The 19,457-nt window shown below is 49.9% G+C and overlaps 1 protein-coding gene across 1 annotated transcript in view; it reads right to left on the reverse strand.

The window, feature by feature from the left end:
• Positions 1 to 5,025: 5,025 nt before the first annotated feature.
• The window catches only part of CCP110 (centriolar coiled-coil protein 110), a 28,609-nt gene continuing 14,177 nt past the window's right edge, over positions 5,026 to 19,457 (reverse strand). Inside the window, exons 5-15 of the mRNA XM_056138851.1 lie at positions 19,228 to 19,358; positions 17,541 to 17,718; positions 16,827 to 16,966; positions 16,153 to 16,269; positions 14,727 to 14,828; positions 13,883 to 13,999; positions 10,640 to 10,713; positions 10,125 to 10,187; positions 9,065 to 9,124; positions 8,550 to 8,635; positions 5,026 to 5,207 (exon numbers count right to left, since the gene is read on the reverse strand). Coding sequence (XP_055994826.1) covers positions 5,155 to 5,207; positions 8,550 to 8,635; positions 9,065 to 9,124; positions 10,125 to 10,187; positions 10,640 to 10,713; positions 13,883 to 13,999; positions 14,727 to 14,828; positions 16,153 to 16,269; positions 16,827 to 16,966; positions 17,541 to 17,718; positions 19,228 to 19,358 — 1,121 coding nt within the window. The 3' untranslated portion in view covers positions 5,026 to 5,154. The remainder of the gene's footprint in view (positions 5,208 to 8,549; positions 8,636 to 9,064; positions 9,125 to 10,124; positions 10,188 to 10,639; positions 10,714 to 13,882; positions 14,000 to 14,726; positions 14,829 to 16,152; positions 16,270 to 16,826; positions 16,967 to 17,540; positions 17,719 to 19,227; positions 19,359 to 19,457) is intronic.

A 19,457-nucleotide genomic window follows, 5' to 3' on the forward strand; every position in this document is an offset into this window, starting at 1 on the left:
CTAGCTGAGACAAGAAGAAAGTAACACACCCTGAATGGGATCCCGTCCTTAAGCGGATCTTCTAGTAATGCAGAACAACCTCTTTAGATGAGATTTTATCCTTGAGTTAATCTCCTGGAGGAGTGGTCTTACCTCTCTTTGTCGATTTGTTAATGGTCAACCCACCTTTGTGTCACCACCCTGTGTGATTGCAACACAAGAGCCGAGAGAAGGAGAGTCAGAATCCAGAGGGCACCCAGGGGCAGAGTCAGAATCCAGAGCGAAGGGCTCCAGAGAGAGAAGCAGGAGAGAGAGATCGGAAGAGACCAGAGGAGAGACTACAGAGACAGAAACAGAGAGACAGACAGAAGAGAGCACAGCAGCACGCACAGAAGCAGAGCACAAAGGAGGAGCCATCCCTATCCGGTCCACACCCAGCAGCTCGAGAGCACCAAACACGGCGGCGAGAGAGAGCTGCCCCAAGAGCCTGCCAACAACACATCATCATCTTCGCATCCCTCCCCCACTTGTGCGTTAGATATCGTTTTTCCAGTCACCATCACCACCACTGGCTGGGGCCAGAGATAACACAAGGGTCAAGGTGCTTGCCTTGGTTCCTTCCCGGGCACTACATCCGGAGTGCTCCCTGAGCACAGAGTCAGGAGTAAGACTCAGCACAGCCGATATACCACCCCCACCCCCCAAAAATATCAGTCTATTTTCTTAATCCAAGCTTGCAGTGCAGGCATTTACATGACATGCAAGGCACAGTGCTTGTGCTGGGAACTTTGCATTCCCCAGAGGCTGCCACGCTCTGAAACCATCATTATTTCACAGTCTAACCCGCCATTGACTTTATTAGGAGCCCCAGGGGCAGGGGACAGGGGGGATGTGCAAAAAATAACGAGTGGGATTATCATGTGACGCGTTGAAATGGTTTGGGGACTGGGAATAAACTGTGAAGGTGGTGTGAAAGCCGGCATCACAATCAACTGTCCAAGGTTACCAGTGCCCGAGCAGGCCTGTCTCCACCTACCTCCCTGCCCGGGAGGATGAGCCGTGGACTTGTAGAGGGAGACCGTGGTACAAACATGTATTTTATTTCCTCTCCCCGTCATCTTTTTCTGACTGAAAAGCCATCTTCTTCGAAGAACTTTTCTGGGGAAGCCTTGGGATATACTCTCCACTCTCTACTCCGTAGAATCTGAGAAATCTTGCTGAGTCCTAGTTTCTTCATGCAATGCTTCTGACTTTCAGCTCAAAGAAGAAAATGCTCAGCAAACGCCTTGGAATTCAACAGAAGCTTCACTTCTCTTCTCCCACAGCCCAGAGAACGAGTGAGTCTTCTGTGACGCTCACAGAGTCAGTGCCAACAGATTATGCAGCGGATGACAAAGCAGAGCCTGTAACCCTGGACTGTGCAACGCTTGGACGTTACTTTTCAATGACAGCATCGGGTCTGGGTGAGAATTCACCAGCTGGATTCTATGGGGCCCTGCACTGGCCCTCAAGCGCCACAGGGAGCAACCCTCCACCCCAGTCCCTTGGGTGAGGCCCCCAAACAATTCAAAAACCTGCAGGTTCTGATTCATGTTGTCGGGCCACTGGCTTTGTATTTCTACCAAAATCCCAGGTCATTGCTTTTTTTTTTTTTTTTGAGCCACACCTGGCGATGCTCAGAGGTTACTCCCGGCTCTGTGCTCAGAGATCACTGCTGGTGGACTCGGCGAACCATACAGGGTGCCAGGGATTGAACCTGTGTTGGCCGTGTACAGGGCAAATGCTCTCCCCGCTGCACTATTGCTCCGAACTATAAGTCTACTTTGTTTTTTAAAATTATTTTGGCCCAAACAGTTGCCCAAAATGGTCCTCAAAGTGACCAAGCATCCCAACTCCACTTTTTTTCCCCCGTGGTTTTGAGCCATACCAGTGGTGCTTAGGACTTACTCTTGGCTCTGTGCTCAAGGATAATCATGCATTGGGGGGGACTGTGTTTGGTGCTGGGGATCAAACCCAGGTGGGTCACAATCAAGCACCCTGCCTGCTGTACTGTGTCTCTGACCCAATTTTAGGCTTTAACGCCACCCCCACAGTGCCCAGGAGCCGTTCCTGATCCTGTGTTCAAAAACAAATTTGGCAGTGCTCAGTGGGGGTCATATGGTGCTGAGGATCAAGCCAGGATTCGCTTTATGTCTTTTGCGCCTACAATTGATCCAGTCCAGAACTTTTAATTTTTTTTTGCTTTTTGGGTCACACCCAGCAATGCACAAGCTCTGCATTACTCTCCAATACTCCCGGCTCTGCACTCAAGACTCACTCCCAGCAGTGGTCAGGGGACCATATGGGATGCTGGGACTCGAACCCGGGTTGGCTGTATCACTCCAGCCCTGCCCCCTCCCCCAGTTCAGGACTTTTCACTATAAAAAATTATCATAGCAGAGGGGCCAGAGAGATAGTAGCAGTAAGGCACCTGCCTTGCATGGGGGTCGACCTGGGTTCGATCCACAGCACCCCTGATGGTCACCCGAGCACCACCAGGAGTGATACCTGAGTGGAGCCAAGAGTAAGCCCTTCAGCTGTGGCCTCAAAACAGCTAAAACAAAAAGGATCATATACTAAGTATTGGGCTGGAGCGATAGCACAGCGGTAGGGCATTTGCCTTGCACGCGGCCGACCGGCGGCCTGGGTTCGATTCCTCCACCCCTCTTGGGGAGCCCGACAAGCTACCGAGAGTATCTTGCCCACACAGCAAAGCCTGGCAAGCTCCCCATGATGTATTCGATATGCCAAACACAGTAACAACAAGTCTCACAATGGAGACGTTACTGGGCCCGCTCGAGCAAATCGATGAACAACCGAGACAGTGCTAATAAGTATTATGTTTGGGGCAGATATTTCTCAATCCCTGACTTTTGGCAAATGAACCATGAAACTAGATTGCTTTTCAGAAGAAAAGTTTATTTTCTCTCTTGTCTATAAGCAAAACTAGTGAAAAATTAAAGTATAAAAATAGGATTTACATTAATACATTCCACTCAAAGTAACAAAAAATAACAAAATGTTTATAAATAAAAATCCGTTAGAAGCACAAAACAATGGCACTTTTATGAGAAAAATCTGTGAACATGAAAAAAACACGTAAAACAAACATTTCTCTTTAAATGAGAAACACTCAAGGTCCTCATCCTTAATCTAAAACTAGTTTCAACTTTCTTCAAAACACACTGCTTCTTAAAAACTAATCTGCATTAATGTACATACCGCCAGCATCTGTCTGTCTTATTGGAGAGGGCCCACCACAATACAGTGAGCAATATCCTGAGTTTTCAGAATAATAAAGCACAATTTGTCATCTCAAGAGTATAATTTGACTTTTTTCTTTTTTCTTTTTTTTTTTGCTTTTTGGGTCACACCTGGCATTGCAGAGGGGCAACTCCTGGCTCATGCACTCAGGAATTACTCCTGGCGGTGCTCCGGGGACCATATGGGATGCTGGGAATTGAACCCCGGCTGGCCGAGTGCAAGGCAAACATCCTACCCGCTGTGCTATTGCTCCAGCTCCTGACCTATTTTTTTCTACAAATAAAAAAAAACCCTGGTACCTCAAGACACTTTTACTCTTTTCTATATTTCTGGTTCACTCAGTCAATAAACCGATACATCTCAGTGAAAAGAACCAAGTTGATGCCAAGAGTTAATTATCTGATGTCCTCAGCTGAATGTCAAGGTGAATTTTGTTGTGTTCTTTTCTGTTTTGGGGCCACATGCAGCAAGTGCTCAAGCTGACTCCTGGCTCTGTGCTCAAACATCACTCCTGCGCGGGACCCTGCTGGGTGCCAGTGATCGAACTCCACCTCTGTACTATCTCTCTGGACCCTCAAAGTGAAATTTTAAATGCAGCAGAAAATTGGAGAAGAGTTATCTTCAACAGAATATTGTGAACAGATCAGAGTCTGAGCTTTCAAAATACCAGTATCTTTTTTCAAAATCCAAGTTAAAGTAAATGCACAGATGCAGAACGACAGAGAAGCGACAAAGGCATGCAATGTGGAATCCTTGATTTCTAGAGATGGGGTGGACGGGGGGGGGGGGGGGGGGGGGGGGACGGGGGGGGAGGGGCGGGGAGAATGTTCCCAGGCGTTACCGCTTGCTTTCAGCGAGGGTGTGCCCTTCCCCCGGGAAACCTTGACGGGCTGGCGGACACTTCTGACAGTCCTGGGGCAGGAAACAACTCCCCCTGCCATCGAGCCGCCGGTGGGTCAGAGGCATGTGTGCTTGGAACTAGGAGGCCTCGGACGCCTCTGGGGCAGTCGGAGGTGGGCCATGGGCAGCAGGCAGGGAGGGGGTTCTCCCCTCTGCAGCGACTCTGTGGAGTCCCAGGCTGAGAGAGATGAGTGTGGAGTGTGCAGGGCCGGAGGTAGAACCCAGAAGCCTCACGCATGCAAGGCGAGTGCTCGCTGCAGTTGGAAGGTACAAAAGCAGAAGGGAACCAAAAACCAAAACACAGTTCCCTTTTTTTTTGCTTTTTTGGGTCACACCCGGCGATGCTCAGGGGTTATTCCTGGCTCTGCACCCAGGAATCACTCCTGGCGGGCCTCAGGGGACCCTATGGGATGCTGGGCATCAAAACTGGGCCGGCCACGTGCAAGGCCAATGCCCTCCCCACTGTGCTATGGCTCCACCCCCAACACGCCACAATTCTTCTGACATCATTTGCCTCCGACTCGCGGCAGGATCTGATTTGATTTCTCAGACTCGTCCATCGGTGTGTAGAAAACGCTGGAAACTTCTGTTTCAGAACTTCCTGTTCACTCAACACACCTTTCCAGTATTTCACAGAAATAAACCCAAATGTCTCTTAAGTGTACAAAAGGTTCCCTGCAAACACCCGCGTGTGGAAAACAAACTGATGTTCATACAGGTTGAGCACAGAGATGAGCCAATCACTAAACACAAATGGGTCTTCTTCCCAACCCAGTATTAAGAGGAGGAGCACACGCGGGGCCAGGATTAGCCAGACTGACCCACTGTCCAGCCCTTTGACATTACTGTGCCCGTGTAAACAAAGTCCGGAAAGAAACCAGTCTCAGGCAGAGAGCAGAAGCCTGCGGACCCTCCCCCACTGTTTCTTTTCTTTTCTTTCCTTTTTTTTTTATCCCAGTGAATGTTGTCTTCTTAAATTGTCGCAACATTTGGCCGCTTTCTTTGGATTTTTCCTGCATATACTCCTAAAAACAGAGCAAAATTACTGTTTATTTTGCAATCTTCATTTTCCTATAATGATGCCATTTTATAAGCACTTACAATGGAAACTGACATTAAACTGAGCATTTCATTCTTATATAAAACAATCTGATGTTACAAGCATAGCACGGTTTAATTTCTTTTTTGTGGAATGGAGATTTTTTGGGTCACACCTGAGAACGCTCAGGGGTTAGTTACCCTGGCTCTACACTCGGGAATTACTCCTGGTGGTGCTCAGGGGACCATATGGGACGCTGGGATTGAACCTGAGTTGGCTGCATGCATGGCAAACGCTCTCCCCGCTCTCCTACCGCTCCGGTCCCAATCATAGCACTATTTTAAAACATAATAAAATGAAACAGAGGCAAGGGGCGGTGCCTGTAGTAAGTGGAACAGGAAGTGGAAAGACCGAGGCTGATGCTTCCCGGCCCTGCCCCCTCTACTTAATCCTCTCACTGCTACCTCCTACTTTAATTAGTGTCTTCTGAATTTTGCCATGAACTAGAGTCAAGCGCAAACTATCAAATTATAAAATACATTTTCAAATGTTGAGATCAGACGACATGTCCTTTGTAAAAACCATCAACAGGGGCTGGACCGACAGTACAGCAGGTCAGGTGTTTGCCCTGCATGCAGCTGACCTGGGTTTGATTCCCAGCATCCCATAGAGTCCCCCGAGCATCGCCAGGAGTAATTCCTGAATGCATAAGCCAGAGTAACCCCTGTACATCGCCAGGTGTGACCCCCCCCCAAAAAAAAAAAACCCTATCAACAACTTTTAAGCACTTTTAAAAATGTTAACACCTTAGACTTCTTCTCTGGTCGTAGAGTATGGTATTCTATCGTAATACAGAGTTCTCTATAAAGGGTTTAATGAATAGTTTCCTCCCTGTAGATCAAATCAAGGCATAATTCAAACTGTTTGAAACAACTTAGGCCTTTAAAAAATCTAAGCAGGGGAGGGGCCGGAGGGACAGTGCAGCGGAGAGGGCGTTTGCTTTGCAGGCAGCACACCTGGGTTCAATCCCCGGCACCTCGCAGGGTTCCCTGAGCATGCCAGGAGTGACCCCAAAAAACTTTCCAAGCAGGGGGGCCAGAGACATAGTACAGTGGGTAGGGCATTTGCCTTGCTCGCAGCCAACCTGGGTTTCATCCCTGGCACTCCACATCACACCTGGGGTCCCCGAGCACCCAGATGTGACGCCTGGGCAAAGAGCCAGGAGTAAGCTCAGTGTAGCAGGTCCCCCAACTGCCCAAAAAAGCACCGTAGCACTGTGCTCCCGTTGTCCCGCTCGAGCCCAGAAAAAAAGAAAGGAAAAAAATTTAAGCAGGAAAGAGCAGATTTTTGTATTCTTTCTGCTGGTTTTGGTTTGGGGGCTATACCTGGTGATGCCCAGGGCTTGCCCTGGCAGAGCTCAGGGGACCCAGGGCGGTGCTGGGGATCGAACCCTGGTCAGCTGTGGGCAAGGCAAACGCCCTCCTGCCCAAACTATCACTCTGCCCCCAAAGCAACCTTTCTAGGGGCAAGTAACAATCCCGGTCTTGAGAGTCACAGTTGGGCTTTTAATGTACTTATTCCTGAGGCAAGAGAACAAAATCCATTAATCTTTTCTCAAGTGGCAAAATGTACTCATGTATAAATAAACTTTAGAAAAGTAGGAAAGGCCTTTCACTCTTCTTTTATAGATGCATATTGTACACATTATTCTCAGGATTAAGTGCATTTGATTTTTCAATTATGCTGCAAAGCAATTAAACCACAAAAGTTCAAAAAAAAAAAAAAGGTTGATGGTCATGAAGCTCCTGCACCTTAACAACTACAGTGATTTTCTGTGCATCCTTTACACTGCGGAGTATTATTAAACAGAGACAGTAGTTGTTATTTTGCTTCTAGGTTCACAAGTGACAAATAGTTGAGATAAAATGTATGGAAAAAGAACACAAAAAAAGAATATTAGCAAGAACAACACTAATTCTTCGATGACCTGTGAGCTAGCGAGGTCTGATCACAATATATGTAACACGAAAATGAGAAAAAATGGAAAATGGTCTTCAAGTTTCACAACAACTCACAAGCAAATGATTCACCATATGATTTGAATCAAGAGATCTGACTCACTGGATCTCCCACACTGGCCAATTATGACAGCCTTGGAATGAGCTGGAGTTTCAGCTAGAGAATTAGCCCCTTTAAAAGGGTTCCTACGGAGAGGATCTCTGTTTGTTTTGGGTCCCACCCAGCGGTGCTCTCCCGGAGGCCTCAAAGAACCATCTGGGATACCATGCCAGGGATGGATTGAACCCAGGTCAGCCGTGTGCAAGGCAAGCACCCTACCCTCTGCACCAACTCTCCAGTCTCCCAAATGACCTTTTAGATCACCCTAATATCTCTAAGAATTACGTTCTCTACACATGTGCTAAGGAGAAACAAGCATTTCAATGGCATGATCAATGTCTTGTTTGCTCTTTCAGCTGACAGGAATAAACGGTGACAATGGGACCATATTTCTTCGACTGCTTATCCCCTCCTAAACTGGAGGAAATCACTTAGTAACAGAAGCTCTAAGTCAGGCTTTAGTGCTTATTAACAGGGAGATTAGAGTTGATTAGAGATTAAACGTTAACCGCCCCTGTGATCCATTGTTTAGAATGTTTAGAATGCAGCAGAGTTCAAGGGCAGCATCTGAGCTTATTCTGGTGAAGTCACTCTCAAATATTTCTAAATCAAGCATTAAGGCATTAGCTTGAGAGTTCTGCATTTACGCAACATTATTTCTCTTCTTGCCGCCAGAAAGAGAAACGCAGAAGTAAAGCTTTTCGCTTCGCCCTCAAAGCGTCCTCAAATACGGAACAAAAGGAGAATTAGCGGTTACGTTTCTCCCTGAGCAAAAGGCTCCAGAAACAGAAGCTGATTGCGGCTCCCTGGCATATTCACACATGAGCTTGTGGTCACAGGGCAAGTTTTCCCTTCCTCAGGTGCTGGTTCAAACGTTTCCGGGGCCGAATCTGCGTCCCAGGCCTGGATGTCGGCATCGCTGCCATTCCCACGTTAGCCGCCCTTATACGCAGGGTTTCTGCCCGAAGCCGAGCCCAGTCGCCACTGTATCCAGATCGGGGTTTTTAAGGCTGTTTCCCCCAAATGCTCTCGGCCATCGAGACTGGGGATCAGAATCCCACTATATGGGACCAACACGATCTCGCGGGGAGGCAGGAGTGTGAATATGCCGCAGCAGCGGTGGGCAGGCCAACAGCGGGACGGGGTGGGTGGGGTGGGGTGGGGGGTGCCAGTTTTACTCGCAGGGGCTGCGTGCGGGGGAGCTACACACCTGACACAGGCGCTCTGCTAGGCTCTCTGCTCTGTGAAGACTTCTGTCTAGCGGGCACACCCCCCTTCACTGCTGTCTTAGGGGTTCTGATTGAACACAGAAAGGTTAATAAGTCTCTCGTTCTCGAGGCGGCAACGTCCAACATTCGAAGAGAGCACCTGTGCTTTGGGGGGGGGAAGGGGAGGCTAGGGGCTCTGGCCGCCCCACAGCGTCACCGTGGCGGCGACTTCATGGGCCATCACTTTGGTGATGCTGGATTTACTCGAGGGATGCGGAGAATGGTTCAATGTGCAGGATGGGATGGGATGGAAAGAATGTGACAACGGACGGTGAGAACAAACACAGAACACACAGCGGCGGGCCCACGGCCTGTGCTCCGCCAGCACGCCAGAGAGCTTCCTCTAGCTAGGAACACATCGAATTTGGAAAAGAGTCTCCGAAGAACACCCGGGTGACACTTCCCTTTCAGCAAGACTCCCCCGCGGATACCAAGTCCCCGAGAGCGGCCGTCTTACCCTTGCCGGCTGAGCAACCGATTAGCAGGAGTGTTCTGCCCTTGGTTGGGCTGAAGGACTCTGTTAAGGAAGCAAATAGAAAAGTTCATTCTAGGGGTGGACTCCAGCCCTTTTTTCCCTCCCATTTTCCCTCATTAGATAACAGACAGTAATAGTATGCCAGGAGAAACCTATGAAATGACGGGGCCTATTACACACAGCAGAGCTTTCATTTCCTACTTCATTTGGATGAAAGCGACTGAACAAACAGTCCTTCATCAAGAACCCAGACCTCAGTATTTTAGCGGGCGATAGCCGACCTAAGCTTTACTCCTCGTGCCTTCAGACAACTGACTTCCTTTCCAAAGGCCAACAATTTTGGGAAATACCTAAGAAGCAACTTTATCCTTCTACAAGTAGAAGCTGGGTCAGGCAGGGTGAGCTAGCTAAGGTTTTCAAAAAATGAAGGGCTCAGAAACCGTATACTGAGCTCAGGAAGTACAGAGCTCAAACGTCTTTGGGGCCATGCCTGGTGATGCTCAGGGGTTACTTCTCTCTATGCACTCAGAATTACTCCTGGAGGTGCTTGGGGACCATCTGGGATGTCAGGGATTGAACCCAGGACTGCCAGATGCAAGGCAAACACCCTCCCCATTGTCCTATCACTGCGGCCCTAGCTTTTGTTATCCTTTGGTTTGGGGGCCAAACCCAGTGGTGTTCAGAGCTTCCTACTGGCTCTTCTCTCAGGGATCATTCCTGGCAGTGTTTAGGGAACTAATGAGGCTCAGCCACACCTTAAGGTCAACACTTTAACCTCTCTACTATAGCTTCACCCAGATGGAGGTCGAATTTCTGCCAGAGTCAGCACATCCTACAGAAAGGAACAGCAATGCTCCCTGGTCTGACACGGGCTAGGCCGTAGCTATGATCGGACCCTGTAAGTATTTCCTCTGACTTACCAGAAATACTCCACTGATCTCACGAACAAAATCAACAGAAAAGAGGTTCGGGTTTTAAAATAAAAACGTATTTACAAATTTAAAAAAAAAAAGCCTCTCTGAGGCTAAGCGATGTTTCTCACCTGGCTTCAGAAGGACTTTGTTTAACCAGAAATTTCTTACTTGGCATTCCCATCTCAGCAGCTCTGACGCAATATAAAAATAAGAACAATGTTTTTAGAAAGGGGGAAACAGGTGTGGCTTAGGAAGGCAGACTCGGGTGATCTGTTCAAAGCTGCTATCCTACTGGAACACAAATCCCGAGAACGGCGAAGACTGATGTCAGGGAGAATTTCAGGGAAAGGGACGTGGCTGGATGCTAAAGCACATATTCCCACGCACGGGGTCCTGAATTCAAACCTCAGAAACACACAAACACACACACACAACACACAGCGGCGGGAGGGGGGTGGCTGGGGAAGGAGAAACAGGTAAAGGGATGGAAAGGTTGAAAAAATGCTTTTCCTCAGCTCAGTTTCAGAACAGTTTAAATTGTCTTTTATTTCTCATTTGGATCTACAAGTAGACCAAAGCATGAACAAAATTAGCAGTTGGCCTGATATTAAATTAATGCGATGTGGCCCACAAAGAAACTTACTTCATGAACTTCTTCCTATCGAGAGACTTCTGTGTTGCAGCTGAAAGAGCCACCCGTGGACTTTTCATTTTATCCTTTAAGAAACAAAAAATAAAAGGGACATGAAGCTTTGGCGTCTGTACTACCGCGGAACCTGAGGACAGGATCATCTTCAAGGGCACAGAGAGCTGCTCTCGCGAGCGTCCTGATTTTTCACTTCATCTCTGTAATGGAAATAATCCATTCTCTAAAGCATTTGCTTTGCCACCGGAATAGGAGTGATTCTGCCCGCTTTTCTTTAGCCAGCCTCCTAAAGATCATTTTAAACCACAGACCTGTGACACTGACAGATTAGAAATGAATCTAGAGTTTATTTTCTAACTTTTTTGGGTCACACCCGGCAATGCACAGGGGTTACTCCTGGCTGTACACTCAGAAATCACCCCTGGCGGTGCTCAGAGGACCCTATGCGATGCTGCAAATTGAACCCGGGTCGGCCGCAGGCAAGGCAAATGCCCTACTCTCTGTGCTATTGCTCCAGCCCCATTTTCTAACTCTTGACTTCCAGAAAAGGTAATGTTTTCCCCACTATTTTTCGGTTTGGGGGCCACCCCTGGTGGTGCACAGGGCTTATTTCTGGTTCTGTGCTCAGGGATCTCTCCTGGCGGGGTTTAGGGGACCCTATGGGACACTGGTCAGTTGTGCACAAGGTAAGCCCCCTACCCCCCTACCCGCTGTACTGTTGCTCCAGCCCCTGTAAAGGGTGTGGTCTACAGGCTGGTGTTCAAGAAATTCAATCTGGCACATCTGATAACTGTGTCTCCATTTTGGTGTTTGGGCTCACTGCCATTCCCAGCTCAGTGTTCAGGGGCTCACGCAGTGCCAGGAACTGAACCGAAGCCTCTGGAATGCAGAGCATGAACTACAGCCACTGGTCCTGAGAGGTTTTTTTATACAGCATCCAAACATCAGGCAAAACATCAAATACAAAACTCAGTTACAAAACAGTAATATTTTGGGGGCCACAGGACAGTGGGGGAGGGAGCTTGCTTGGCATGCAGCCGGACCACGTTTTGAGCCCCGGTGTCCCATCTGGCCCCCCAAACACCTTCAGGTGTAATTCCTGAGCACTGAGCCAAAAGTAAGCCTTGAGCAAAGCCAGGTGTGGCCCAATAAATAAATGAAAATAAATAAAAACAGTAAATACTCTTGCTAATTTCCTTTAAATCTGGATATTTGAAAGAACTATAGGGGCTGGAGCAATAGCACAGCAGGGAGGGCATTTGCCTTGCACGCGGCCGACCTGGGCTCGATTCCCAGCATCCCACATGGTCTTCCAAGCATCGCCAGGAGTAATTCCTGAGTGCATGAGCCAGGAATAACCCCTGTGCAATGCTGGGTGTGACCCAGAAAGCAAAAATAAATAAAGAAAGAAAAGAAAAGAACTGTACCAACTTGCTAGAGTTGAAACAGGATATTTAGAATCCACTACTCCAAACACCAAAGAATCTCACTATAAGTACACATATGTATGTATGGGTGTATGTATGTTTCCTGGGTTCCTGTTAATATTTGGATTCTGCTGTTCTGGCCCAGAGCTCACTCTGAGACCCTCCTGAGTCACACATCTCCTGAGTGGCAAGGAGGCCGGGACACCAGGAGTGTCTTTCCTTCCAATATCTGCTCTTGGGTCTCAGTTCCCAACACAGAGCTCTTAATCCCACGGAACTTCACAGATGACAGGAGTTTCTTTGGTTCTCAGGAGGCAGTTTTTGGAAGGCTCCCCGAACATTGTATAACTGAAACCCAAGCACAAAAATCTATAAGTCTACAACTGTACTTCATGGTGTTTCACAATTAAAAAGAAAAAAGAAAAAGAAAGTGTTGGGGGGAATAGGTCATAGGACCGGAGCATCTCCCTTCCATGCACCTAGTCCTGTCTTTAACTGGTCCAACCCTACTTCGCAAAATAAAGAGTCTGGGAGTCTTAAAATAAAATAATAGAATTTCTGGAGCGAATCTCATACTTTATGCCACTGATGTACCAAGAGTAGCATACCACATTGTATGAGTATAAAGTAGAAGGCAACTGATCTTGATTTAAAAAAATAATATATATATATATATACATATATATACACACACACGCACACGCACACGCACACACACACACACATATGTATTAGCACACAAGGATCAACCTGTAACGTTAAGAAACACTAGAGAACTAGAGGTCTCTTATACAGGGGATCGATGGCTCCAAGGTGAGATACAACAATTTTCATACACTTTCCTCTAAGGAAACCTTTCTGATCATTTTTAGTGGATTATTCATAACAAGTCATACAATGTAAATTATTTAGCCCTCTGCCTTTCGTGTAGGCTTGGGTGGTGGTGGTAGGAAGGTGTCATGGTGGTGGGATTGGTGTTGAAATACTGAATACAATAAATTACTGTGACTACCTTTATAAAAATAAAATTTTAAAAAAATGTCATGGGAGGTCTAGATTCGATCCCTGGCACCAGGTTCACCCAAACCGAGCCAGGAGCAGCCCTAGACCATGACTGACACGGCCCCCCCTTACCCATCGTGTTCATGTGATGGAGCTTCCACAGAAACCCGTCACGTGCAGGGTCAGAGGGTGTCCGTGCTGCGCAGTATAGGCATCCTGGACCAAAGTCATACACTCACCCGTGAACAAAGAATTTCTGACGTCTGGGCGCCCTCCAGCCCGCACCCGCTGCCACTGGCTGCTCAGCCACACCCTGCATCCCCACCCCCAAGCAGCGAAACCCCGGAGGTGCTGCTCCAAGTTCCGGGAGCCAAGCCAGGGAGTTATCAAACGTGGGAAAGGTGGGGCTGGAGCAACAGAGCATTTGTCTTGCATGTGGCTGACCCGGGTTCGATTCCCAGCAACCCACAGGGTCCCCCAAACACTGCCAGGAGTGATTCCTGAGTGCAGAGCCAGGAGTAACTTCTGAGCATCGTCAGGTGTGACCCAAAAAGAAAAACTATGGGAAAGGGGAGATGGGGACCTGGATTTATAGCTGGTCTGGGGGAGCCTCTACAGGGCGGGAGGTCTCGAGGTTCCCCCCTCAGCTTGGAGTCTCAAGCAGACAGAGTGACAACTGAACTGGCGTGCTCACCAGGCAGCTGAGAGGTTGGGGGGACCCCATTGGGTGGCAGGTGTCTTGTGAGTATCGGAAAAAGGCCTTCCTTCCCACGCCCCTCAATCCACACCCCACCACATACCAACCACATACCATCTGCCTGAGCATCTTCTCCTTGCGAACCTCCCGGTCATGGTGGAGGATGGACATCCTTTCCGCCGCATCCATCACGAAGAATATGTCGTGAATGTCATACAGAGCAGCTCGCAGCTGGAATGGGCAGAGAACGAGAGTGGGAGGACAGAGGGCAGTGAGACCACATGCATTTCCGTCTCAAGAAAATGGCCCAGGCCCAGAGACACAGTACAGCAGAGAGGGCATTTGCCTGGCATGTGGTTGACTCAGGTTCAATCCCCAGCGTCCCATACAGTCCCTGAGCAGCGCCAGGAGCGATTCCTGAGTGCAGAGCCAGGAGTAAGCCCTGAGCATCGCCGGGTGTGACACAACCCCTCCCCCCCAAAAAAAAAAAAAAAACAAAAACAAAAATGGGCTGGAGCAACAGTACTGCAAGGAGAGTGTCTGCCTTGCATGCAGCCAACCCAGGTCTGATCCCGGCATCCCATATGGTCCCCCAAGCACCATCTGGAGTGACTCCTCTGCGCAGAGCCAGGAGTTAAGCCCCGAGCATCGCTGGGTGTGGCACAAAGAACAAAAAACAAAATGGGCCGGAGCAATAGTACTGCGGGGAGGGCATTTGCCTTGCACGAAGCTGGGTTCGATCCCCGGCTTCCCACATGGTCCCCCAAGCACTTCCTGGAGTGATTCTTCAGTGCAGAGCCAGGAGTAGCCCCTGAGCATTGCCGAGTATGACCCCCCCCCCCCCCCGCCCCAAACAAAACAAGTTCACACTTTCACCGAGATCTAAGTTCAGTGTTTCTCCCAAGGGAGAGAAGTCATGTGTTCCCAGCTCTGGGAAGCCTGCAGCCCTGCACCGTACCTGAGCCAACACTCTCTCCTGAAGAGAAGCATCCTGGGCCGAAACAACGCCTCTCCTCAGGGGTGCTTCTGACTGAAAGCTCCGGATGAATTCCATCGTGTCCTGGGAGAAGAGAGAGTCCCTCAAACGCCATTTATCTGTTATTGTTATTATTATTATTATTTTGCTTTTTGGTTCACACCCAGTGATGCACAAGGGCTTACTCCTGGCTCATGCACTGAGGAATTACTCCTGGAGGTGCTCAGAGGACAACATGGGATGTTGGGAATTGCCCTCCCCGCTGTACTATCGCTCCAGCCCCACAAACAACATTCTTCCAGAATGAGCCATGCTCGCTGACGAAAGTCACCCTGTTCTTTATCTCAATCTAAAATTACTACCAACACCAACAAAGCTCTGGCTTAACAGAGCTCACTTGAAACCAGACAGGGGCTGGAGCAATAGGGCACCAGGTAGGGCGTTTGCCTTGCAGGCAGCTGACCCTGGTTCGGTCCCCAGCATCCCACTGGGTCTCTGGAGCACCGGCAGGAGTAATTCCTGAGCACAGAGCCAGAAGTAATCCTTGAGCATTGCCAGATGTGGCATCAAAATAAAAACAAAATCCTAAGACGAACAGGTACAAATGTCACGTTATTTTGCAGACTTGGGGGCCATACAAGGAGTTGCTTGGGGTTCGCTCTTGGCAGAGCTTGGGGGCTCAGCGGGCCATGTGGTGTGGGGACAGAAGCCTGGGGCTGTGTTCTCTCACTCTGAGTCTCCTCCCGAGCCCACACATTTTGTTTTTGGGGCGCACCCGGCAGTGCTCAGGGCTTACTTCTGCCTCTGTGCCCAGAGACCCAGTGTGGTGCTGGGGATCAAACCAAGGTCAGTCACACACAAGGCAAAAGCACTTTGTCCGCTGTCCTATCTCTCTGGCTGCACACTTAGAATTTTTCTTCTTTCTGGGGTCACACCTGGTGGTGCTCAGGGAACCCTATAGCGTGCCGAGGATCGAACCTGGGTCGACTGTGTGCAAGGCAAGTGCCTTACCTGCTATACTATGTATTTCTGTCCCACAAATGAGATGTTTTTACTTTTTTTAATTCTTTTTTTGCTTTTTGGGTCACACCCAACAATGCTCATGGGTTATTCCTGGCTCTGCACACAGGAATTACTCCTGGCGGTACTTGGGGGACCCTATGGGATGCTGAGGATTGAACCCGGGTCGGCTGTGTGCAAGGCAAATGCCTGCCAGCTGTATTATCGTTCCGGCCCCTAGGTGTTTTTAAAAATGATCTGAATGATTAATAACCAGACTAGGACAATCTGTACTACAGTTAAGTTTGCGTTGCCTGCGTTCTGAACTCATCTGTCACCTTAGCTGCCATAAGACTAGGAGAAACCGAGACAGAAACAAAGTGCCAAAGATTTCCAACGCGCGGCTCACTTTCACGGTCTGCCGGAGCTGCTTCAGCTTATCCGTCTGCATAAGCCTCCGAGTAAGAAACCCTCTTGCCACTGCGGTTATTTTGTCAAATTTCACTTGTACTTCTGCACTGAAGACCTAGGGAAAATCAGCCAGATACCATGTTGTAAGCACTGCAGTCTAGAGTGATTCTGCTGAACCCATGAAGATGAGCAGAATTCTACACAGGTGCTTCGTGTGTAGTTTATTAAGTAACAAAGTTTTATTTAGAGAAAAAGAGCTAGTGGGAGTGGAGTGGGGGAGAGAGGGAGAGAAGGAGAGAGGAGAGAGAGGGAGGAGAGACAGGGAGGGAGAGACAGACACAAAGGGAGGTGTGTGTGTGGGGGGAGAGAGGCAGAGAGATAGAGAGACAGAGACAGAGAGACACACACAAAGGGAAGGTGTGTGTGTTACGCCTTGGGAACACAGGCTACCCCAGAGGGGAGAGAGCCAAGAGTCCTTGTCAGGCTGAACTGTGGCCAAACCCCCAGCAGAGGAAATCAGCCCTCTGCAGTTTTTTCTCTAAGAAAAGCGGAGCCCCTTGGCGTACAGCCAAAGAATCTGTCCTTCACACAGCATAAGAGAACAGGCCTCCTGACGAAATACACAGACACACACTCACACACAGGCACACACACATCACAGAGTTCACCCACCTGAGACCATTTCGCTTTGGCCCTTCCTGCGGGCCGCGGGGCGGAGAGTTTGGCCAAGCCGCTGGCCGCCGGCCCCCAGAGGTAGAAAGGTGCGTCGGTGGCAGAGACAGAGCCGTGCTGGAGGCCAGTGTGGGTGAAACCTGGAGGAAACCCGCGTCAGGTGCACGGCCCCCTGCCCACAGTCCCTACCGTAGAAACCCACACCCCACACCCCTCCAGCCTCGGGACTCAGGAAACACGGCCACTGCCTCAAACTCAGATGCGCCTGCCCCTTCAAATGGTACCGGGCCTGATGCCCCAGCTGGGGCCTCTCAACAGAAACGGCGGGGGGGGGGGGGGGGGGGGGGGGTGTCATCCAGGGGTCCCCAGGGACAACTGAAGGCCTGAAGCTCAGCTCTCAGTGGGGGGCATGGGGTGGAATTAGGTGTAACTCAAGCTCACCAGGGAGAGAGCAAACAGGCTTGACTAAAAGCCACCACCTGCTGCATGAATGAACAAAGAAGGGGCCCCCCAGGGTCACCCTTCCTGCTCGAGCACACCTGCTCAGGGGCCTTTGATCTGCTCGGGCTTCACTGCACGCAGGTTACTAAGCAGCTGGCCACCAGCTGTGGGCAGGATGGGGGATCACTGGAAGGCAGGAGCGAGGAGTACCAGGTGTACCAAACATATGTCCTACTCCAGGGAGGTCTTTGCAAAAGGCCGGGAAGTACTTGCCAGAGCTGCCGGGGCTGCGGGGGCGGCGGGGGTCCGCCTGGGCCAGCACGGCTTCCAGCAGCCCCGCGTCGCTCATCTTCTTCCACTCAGAGTCCGCGGCCTTCCCCACCGCCAGCTCTGAAGCCTCTGCTAGAATCATTTTCTTCTCCTTCAACAGTTTCTCCTGCTCTTGGATTTCCTGCAGATCGACCAAGGTTGTTAGAATGTGCGGACTCCTTTGGATTTCAGACAACGCTAAAAGCGGGCCCAGAGGGTAACCCAAGCAGTGCCAGGAGTGATTCAGGAGCCAGGAGGAACCCCTGAGCATCATCAGGTGTGACCCAAAAAGAAAAACAAAACAAAAAACAAAAAAAAGCATGCCCATTGTTCTTTATTTCACTGCTTTCCTCCCACAAATGAAAATGACACATGATTTGCTTTTTTTGAAATGTGACGTGATAACTAGAACGGTCTTTTTTTTTTTTTCTTCTTGGGTCACACCCAGCAATGCTCAGTAGTTACTCCTGGCTCTGCACTCAGGACCTGGTGGTCCTTGGGGGACCATATGGAAAGCGGGGATTGAACTTGGGTCAGCTGCGTGCAAGGCAAAAATACCCTCCAGCCCAACTAGATTAGTCTTAAAACAAATGTCCTTGGGCCTGAGCGTGAGGCACTGGCCTTGCAAGCGGCTACTTTAGCACAGACCCTGGGGAGATCCCCTGCACCACATATGGTCCCCCAAGCACTGCCAGGATCCATCACCCCTGAGCACGAGCCAGGAATGGCCCCCGAGCACTGCCGGGTGTTGCCCCAGAAAAAGAACAACAAAATAAATGTACTTGCCCTTATGATGCCAGCTGGCAGGATGCAAGTGCAGCCTCTTAGGAGAGTGGGAGGACACTTGCCGTGCACATGGCCAACTCAGGCTGGGTCCCCGGCACCCCTACAGGGTCCCCTGAGCACCACCCAGAGTTAATTCCTGAGTGCAGAGTCAGGTTTAACTCCTGAGCCTGACTGGGTGAATTGAAACACAAAAAATATTAAATACCTCTTCAAACGGATTTTGAACCGAGAATCCAACAGAGTGGCCTTTAGGTAGATGACGCCTTTATTTTTAGTTCAGGACATTAAACATTACCCCATCTTTTATTTATTTATTTATTTATTTATTTATTGGTGGGAGGGGGACTGTGGTTTGGCCATACCCAGCAGTGTTCAGGGCTGGTCCCGGCTCTGCACTCAGGGATCACTCCTGGTGGGACTCCTGGTGGCGGGGATGGAACCCTGGTCGGCCACATGCAAGGCAAGCACCCTACCTGCTGTACAACATTCTGGCCCTGAAACCTCACCTCAATCTTAGGAATAAAAATGGTCCTGGAGGGGCTGGAGCGATAGTACAGTGGGGAGGGCGTTTACCTTGCACGCGGCGAACCCGGGTTCGATTCCCAGCATCCTATATGGTTCCCCAAGCACCGCCAGGAGTGATTCCTGAGTGCAGAGCCAGGAGGAACCCCTGAGCATCGCTGGGTGTGACCCCCCAAAAAAAGCCAAAGAAATAGTCCTGGAGTACCCAGAGCAAGGAGTCCTCTGAAGAGAGCCAGGGAGGAGCCCGCAAGTCTCCAGGGGCCAGAATGGCGCATGAAGCCCTCCCCGTGCCCCCCTCGACCCCCCACCCCACACCTTTTGCAGTCTCCCCCCGCGCCCTCACCTTTTGCAGCCGCTCCTGCTCCCGCTCCTGCTCGGCTATCAGCAGGGACAGCTGCTGGGCGTGCTGCTCCTCCAGCCTCTTGCGCATCTCCTCGAAGGCCAGCATCTTGCTTCGGAGTATCTCCTCGCCCTCTGCAAGGAAGGACGTGGGCCCCCCCAGTGTGGGCAGATGTCAGAAAACGGACGCCACCGGGCCAGGACCGCTCTGGACCCGGGCGCCAGAGCCTCGGA

The sequence above is a fragment of the Sorex fumeus genome, unplaced genomic scaffold, assembly GCF_029834395.1.
Source record: "Sorex fumeus unplaced genomic scaffold, SorFum_2.1 ptg000130l, whole genome shotgun sequence".
Lineage (NCBI taxonomy): Eukaryota > Metazoa > Chordata > Mammalia > Eulipotyphla > Soricidae > Sorex > Sorex fumeus.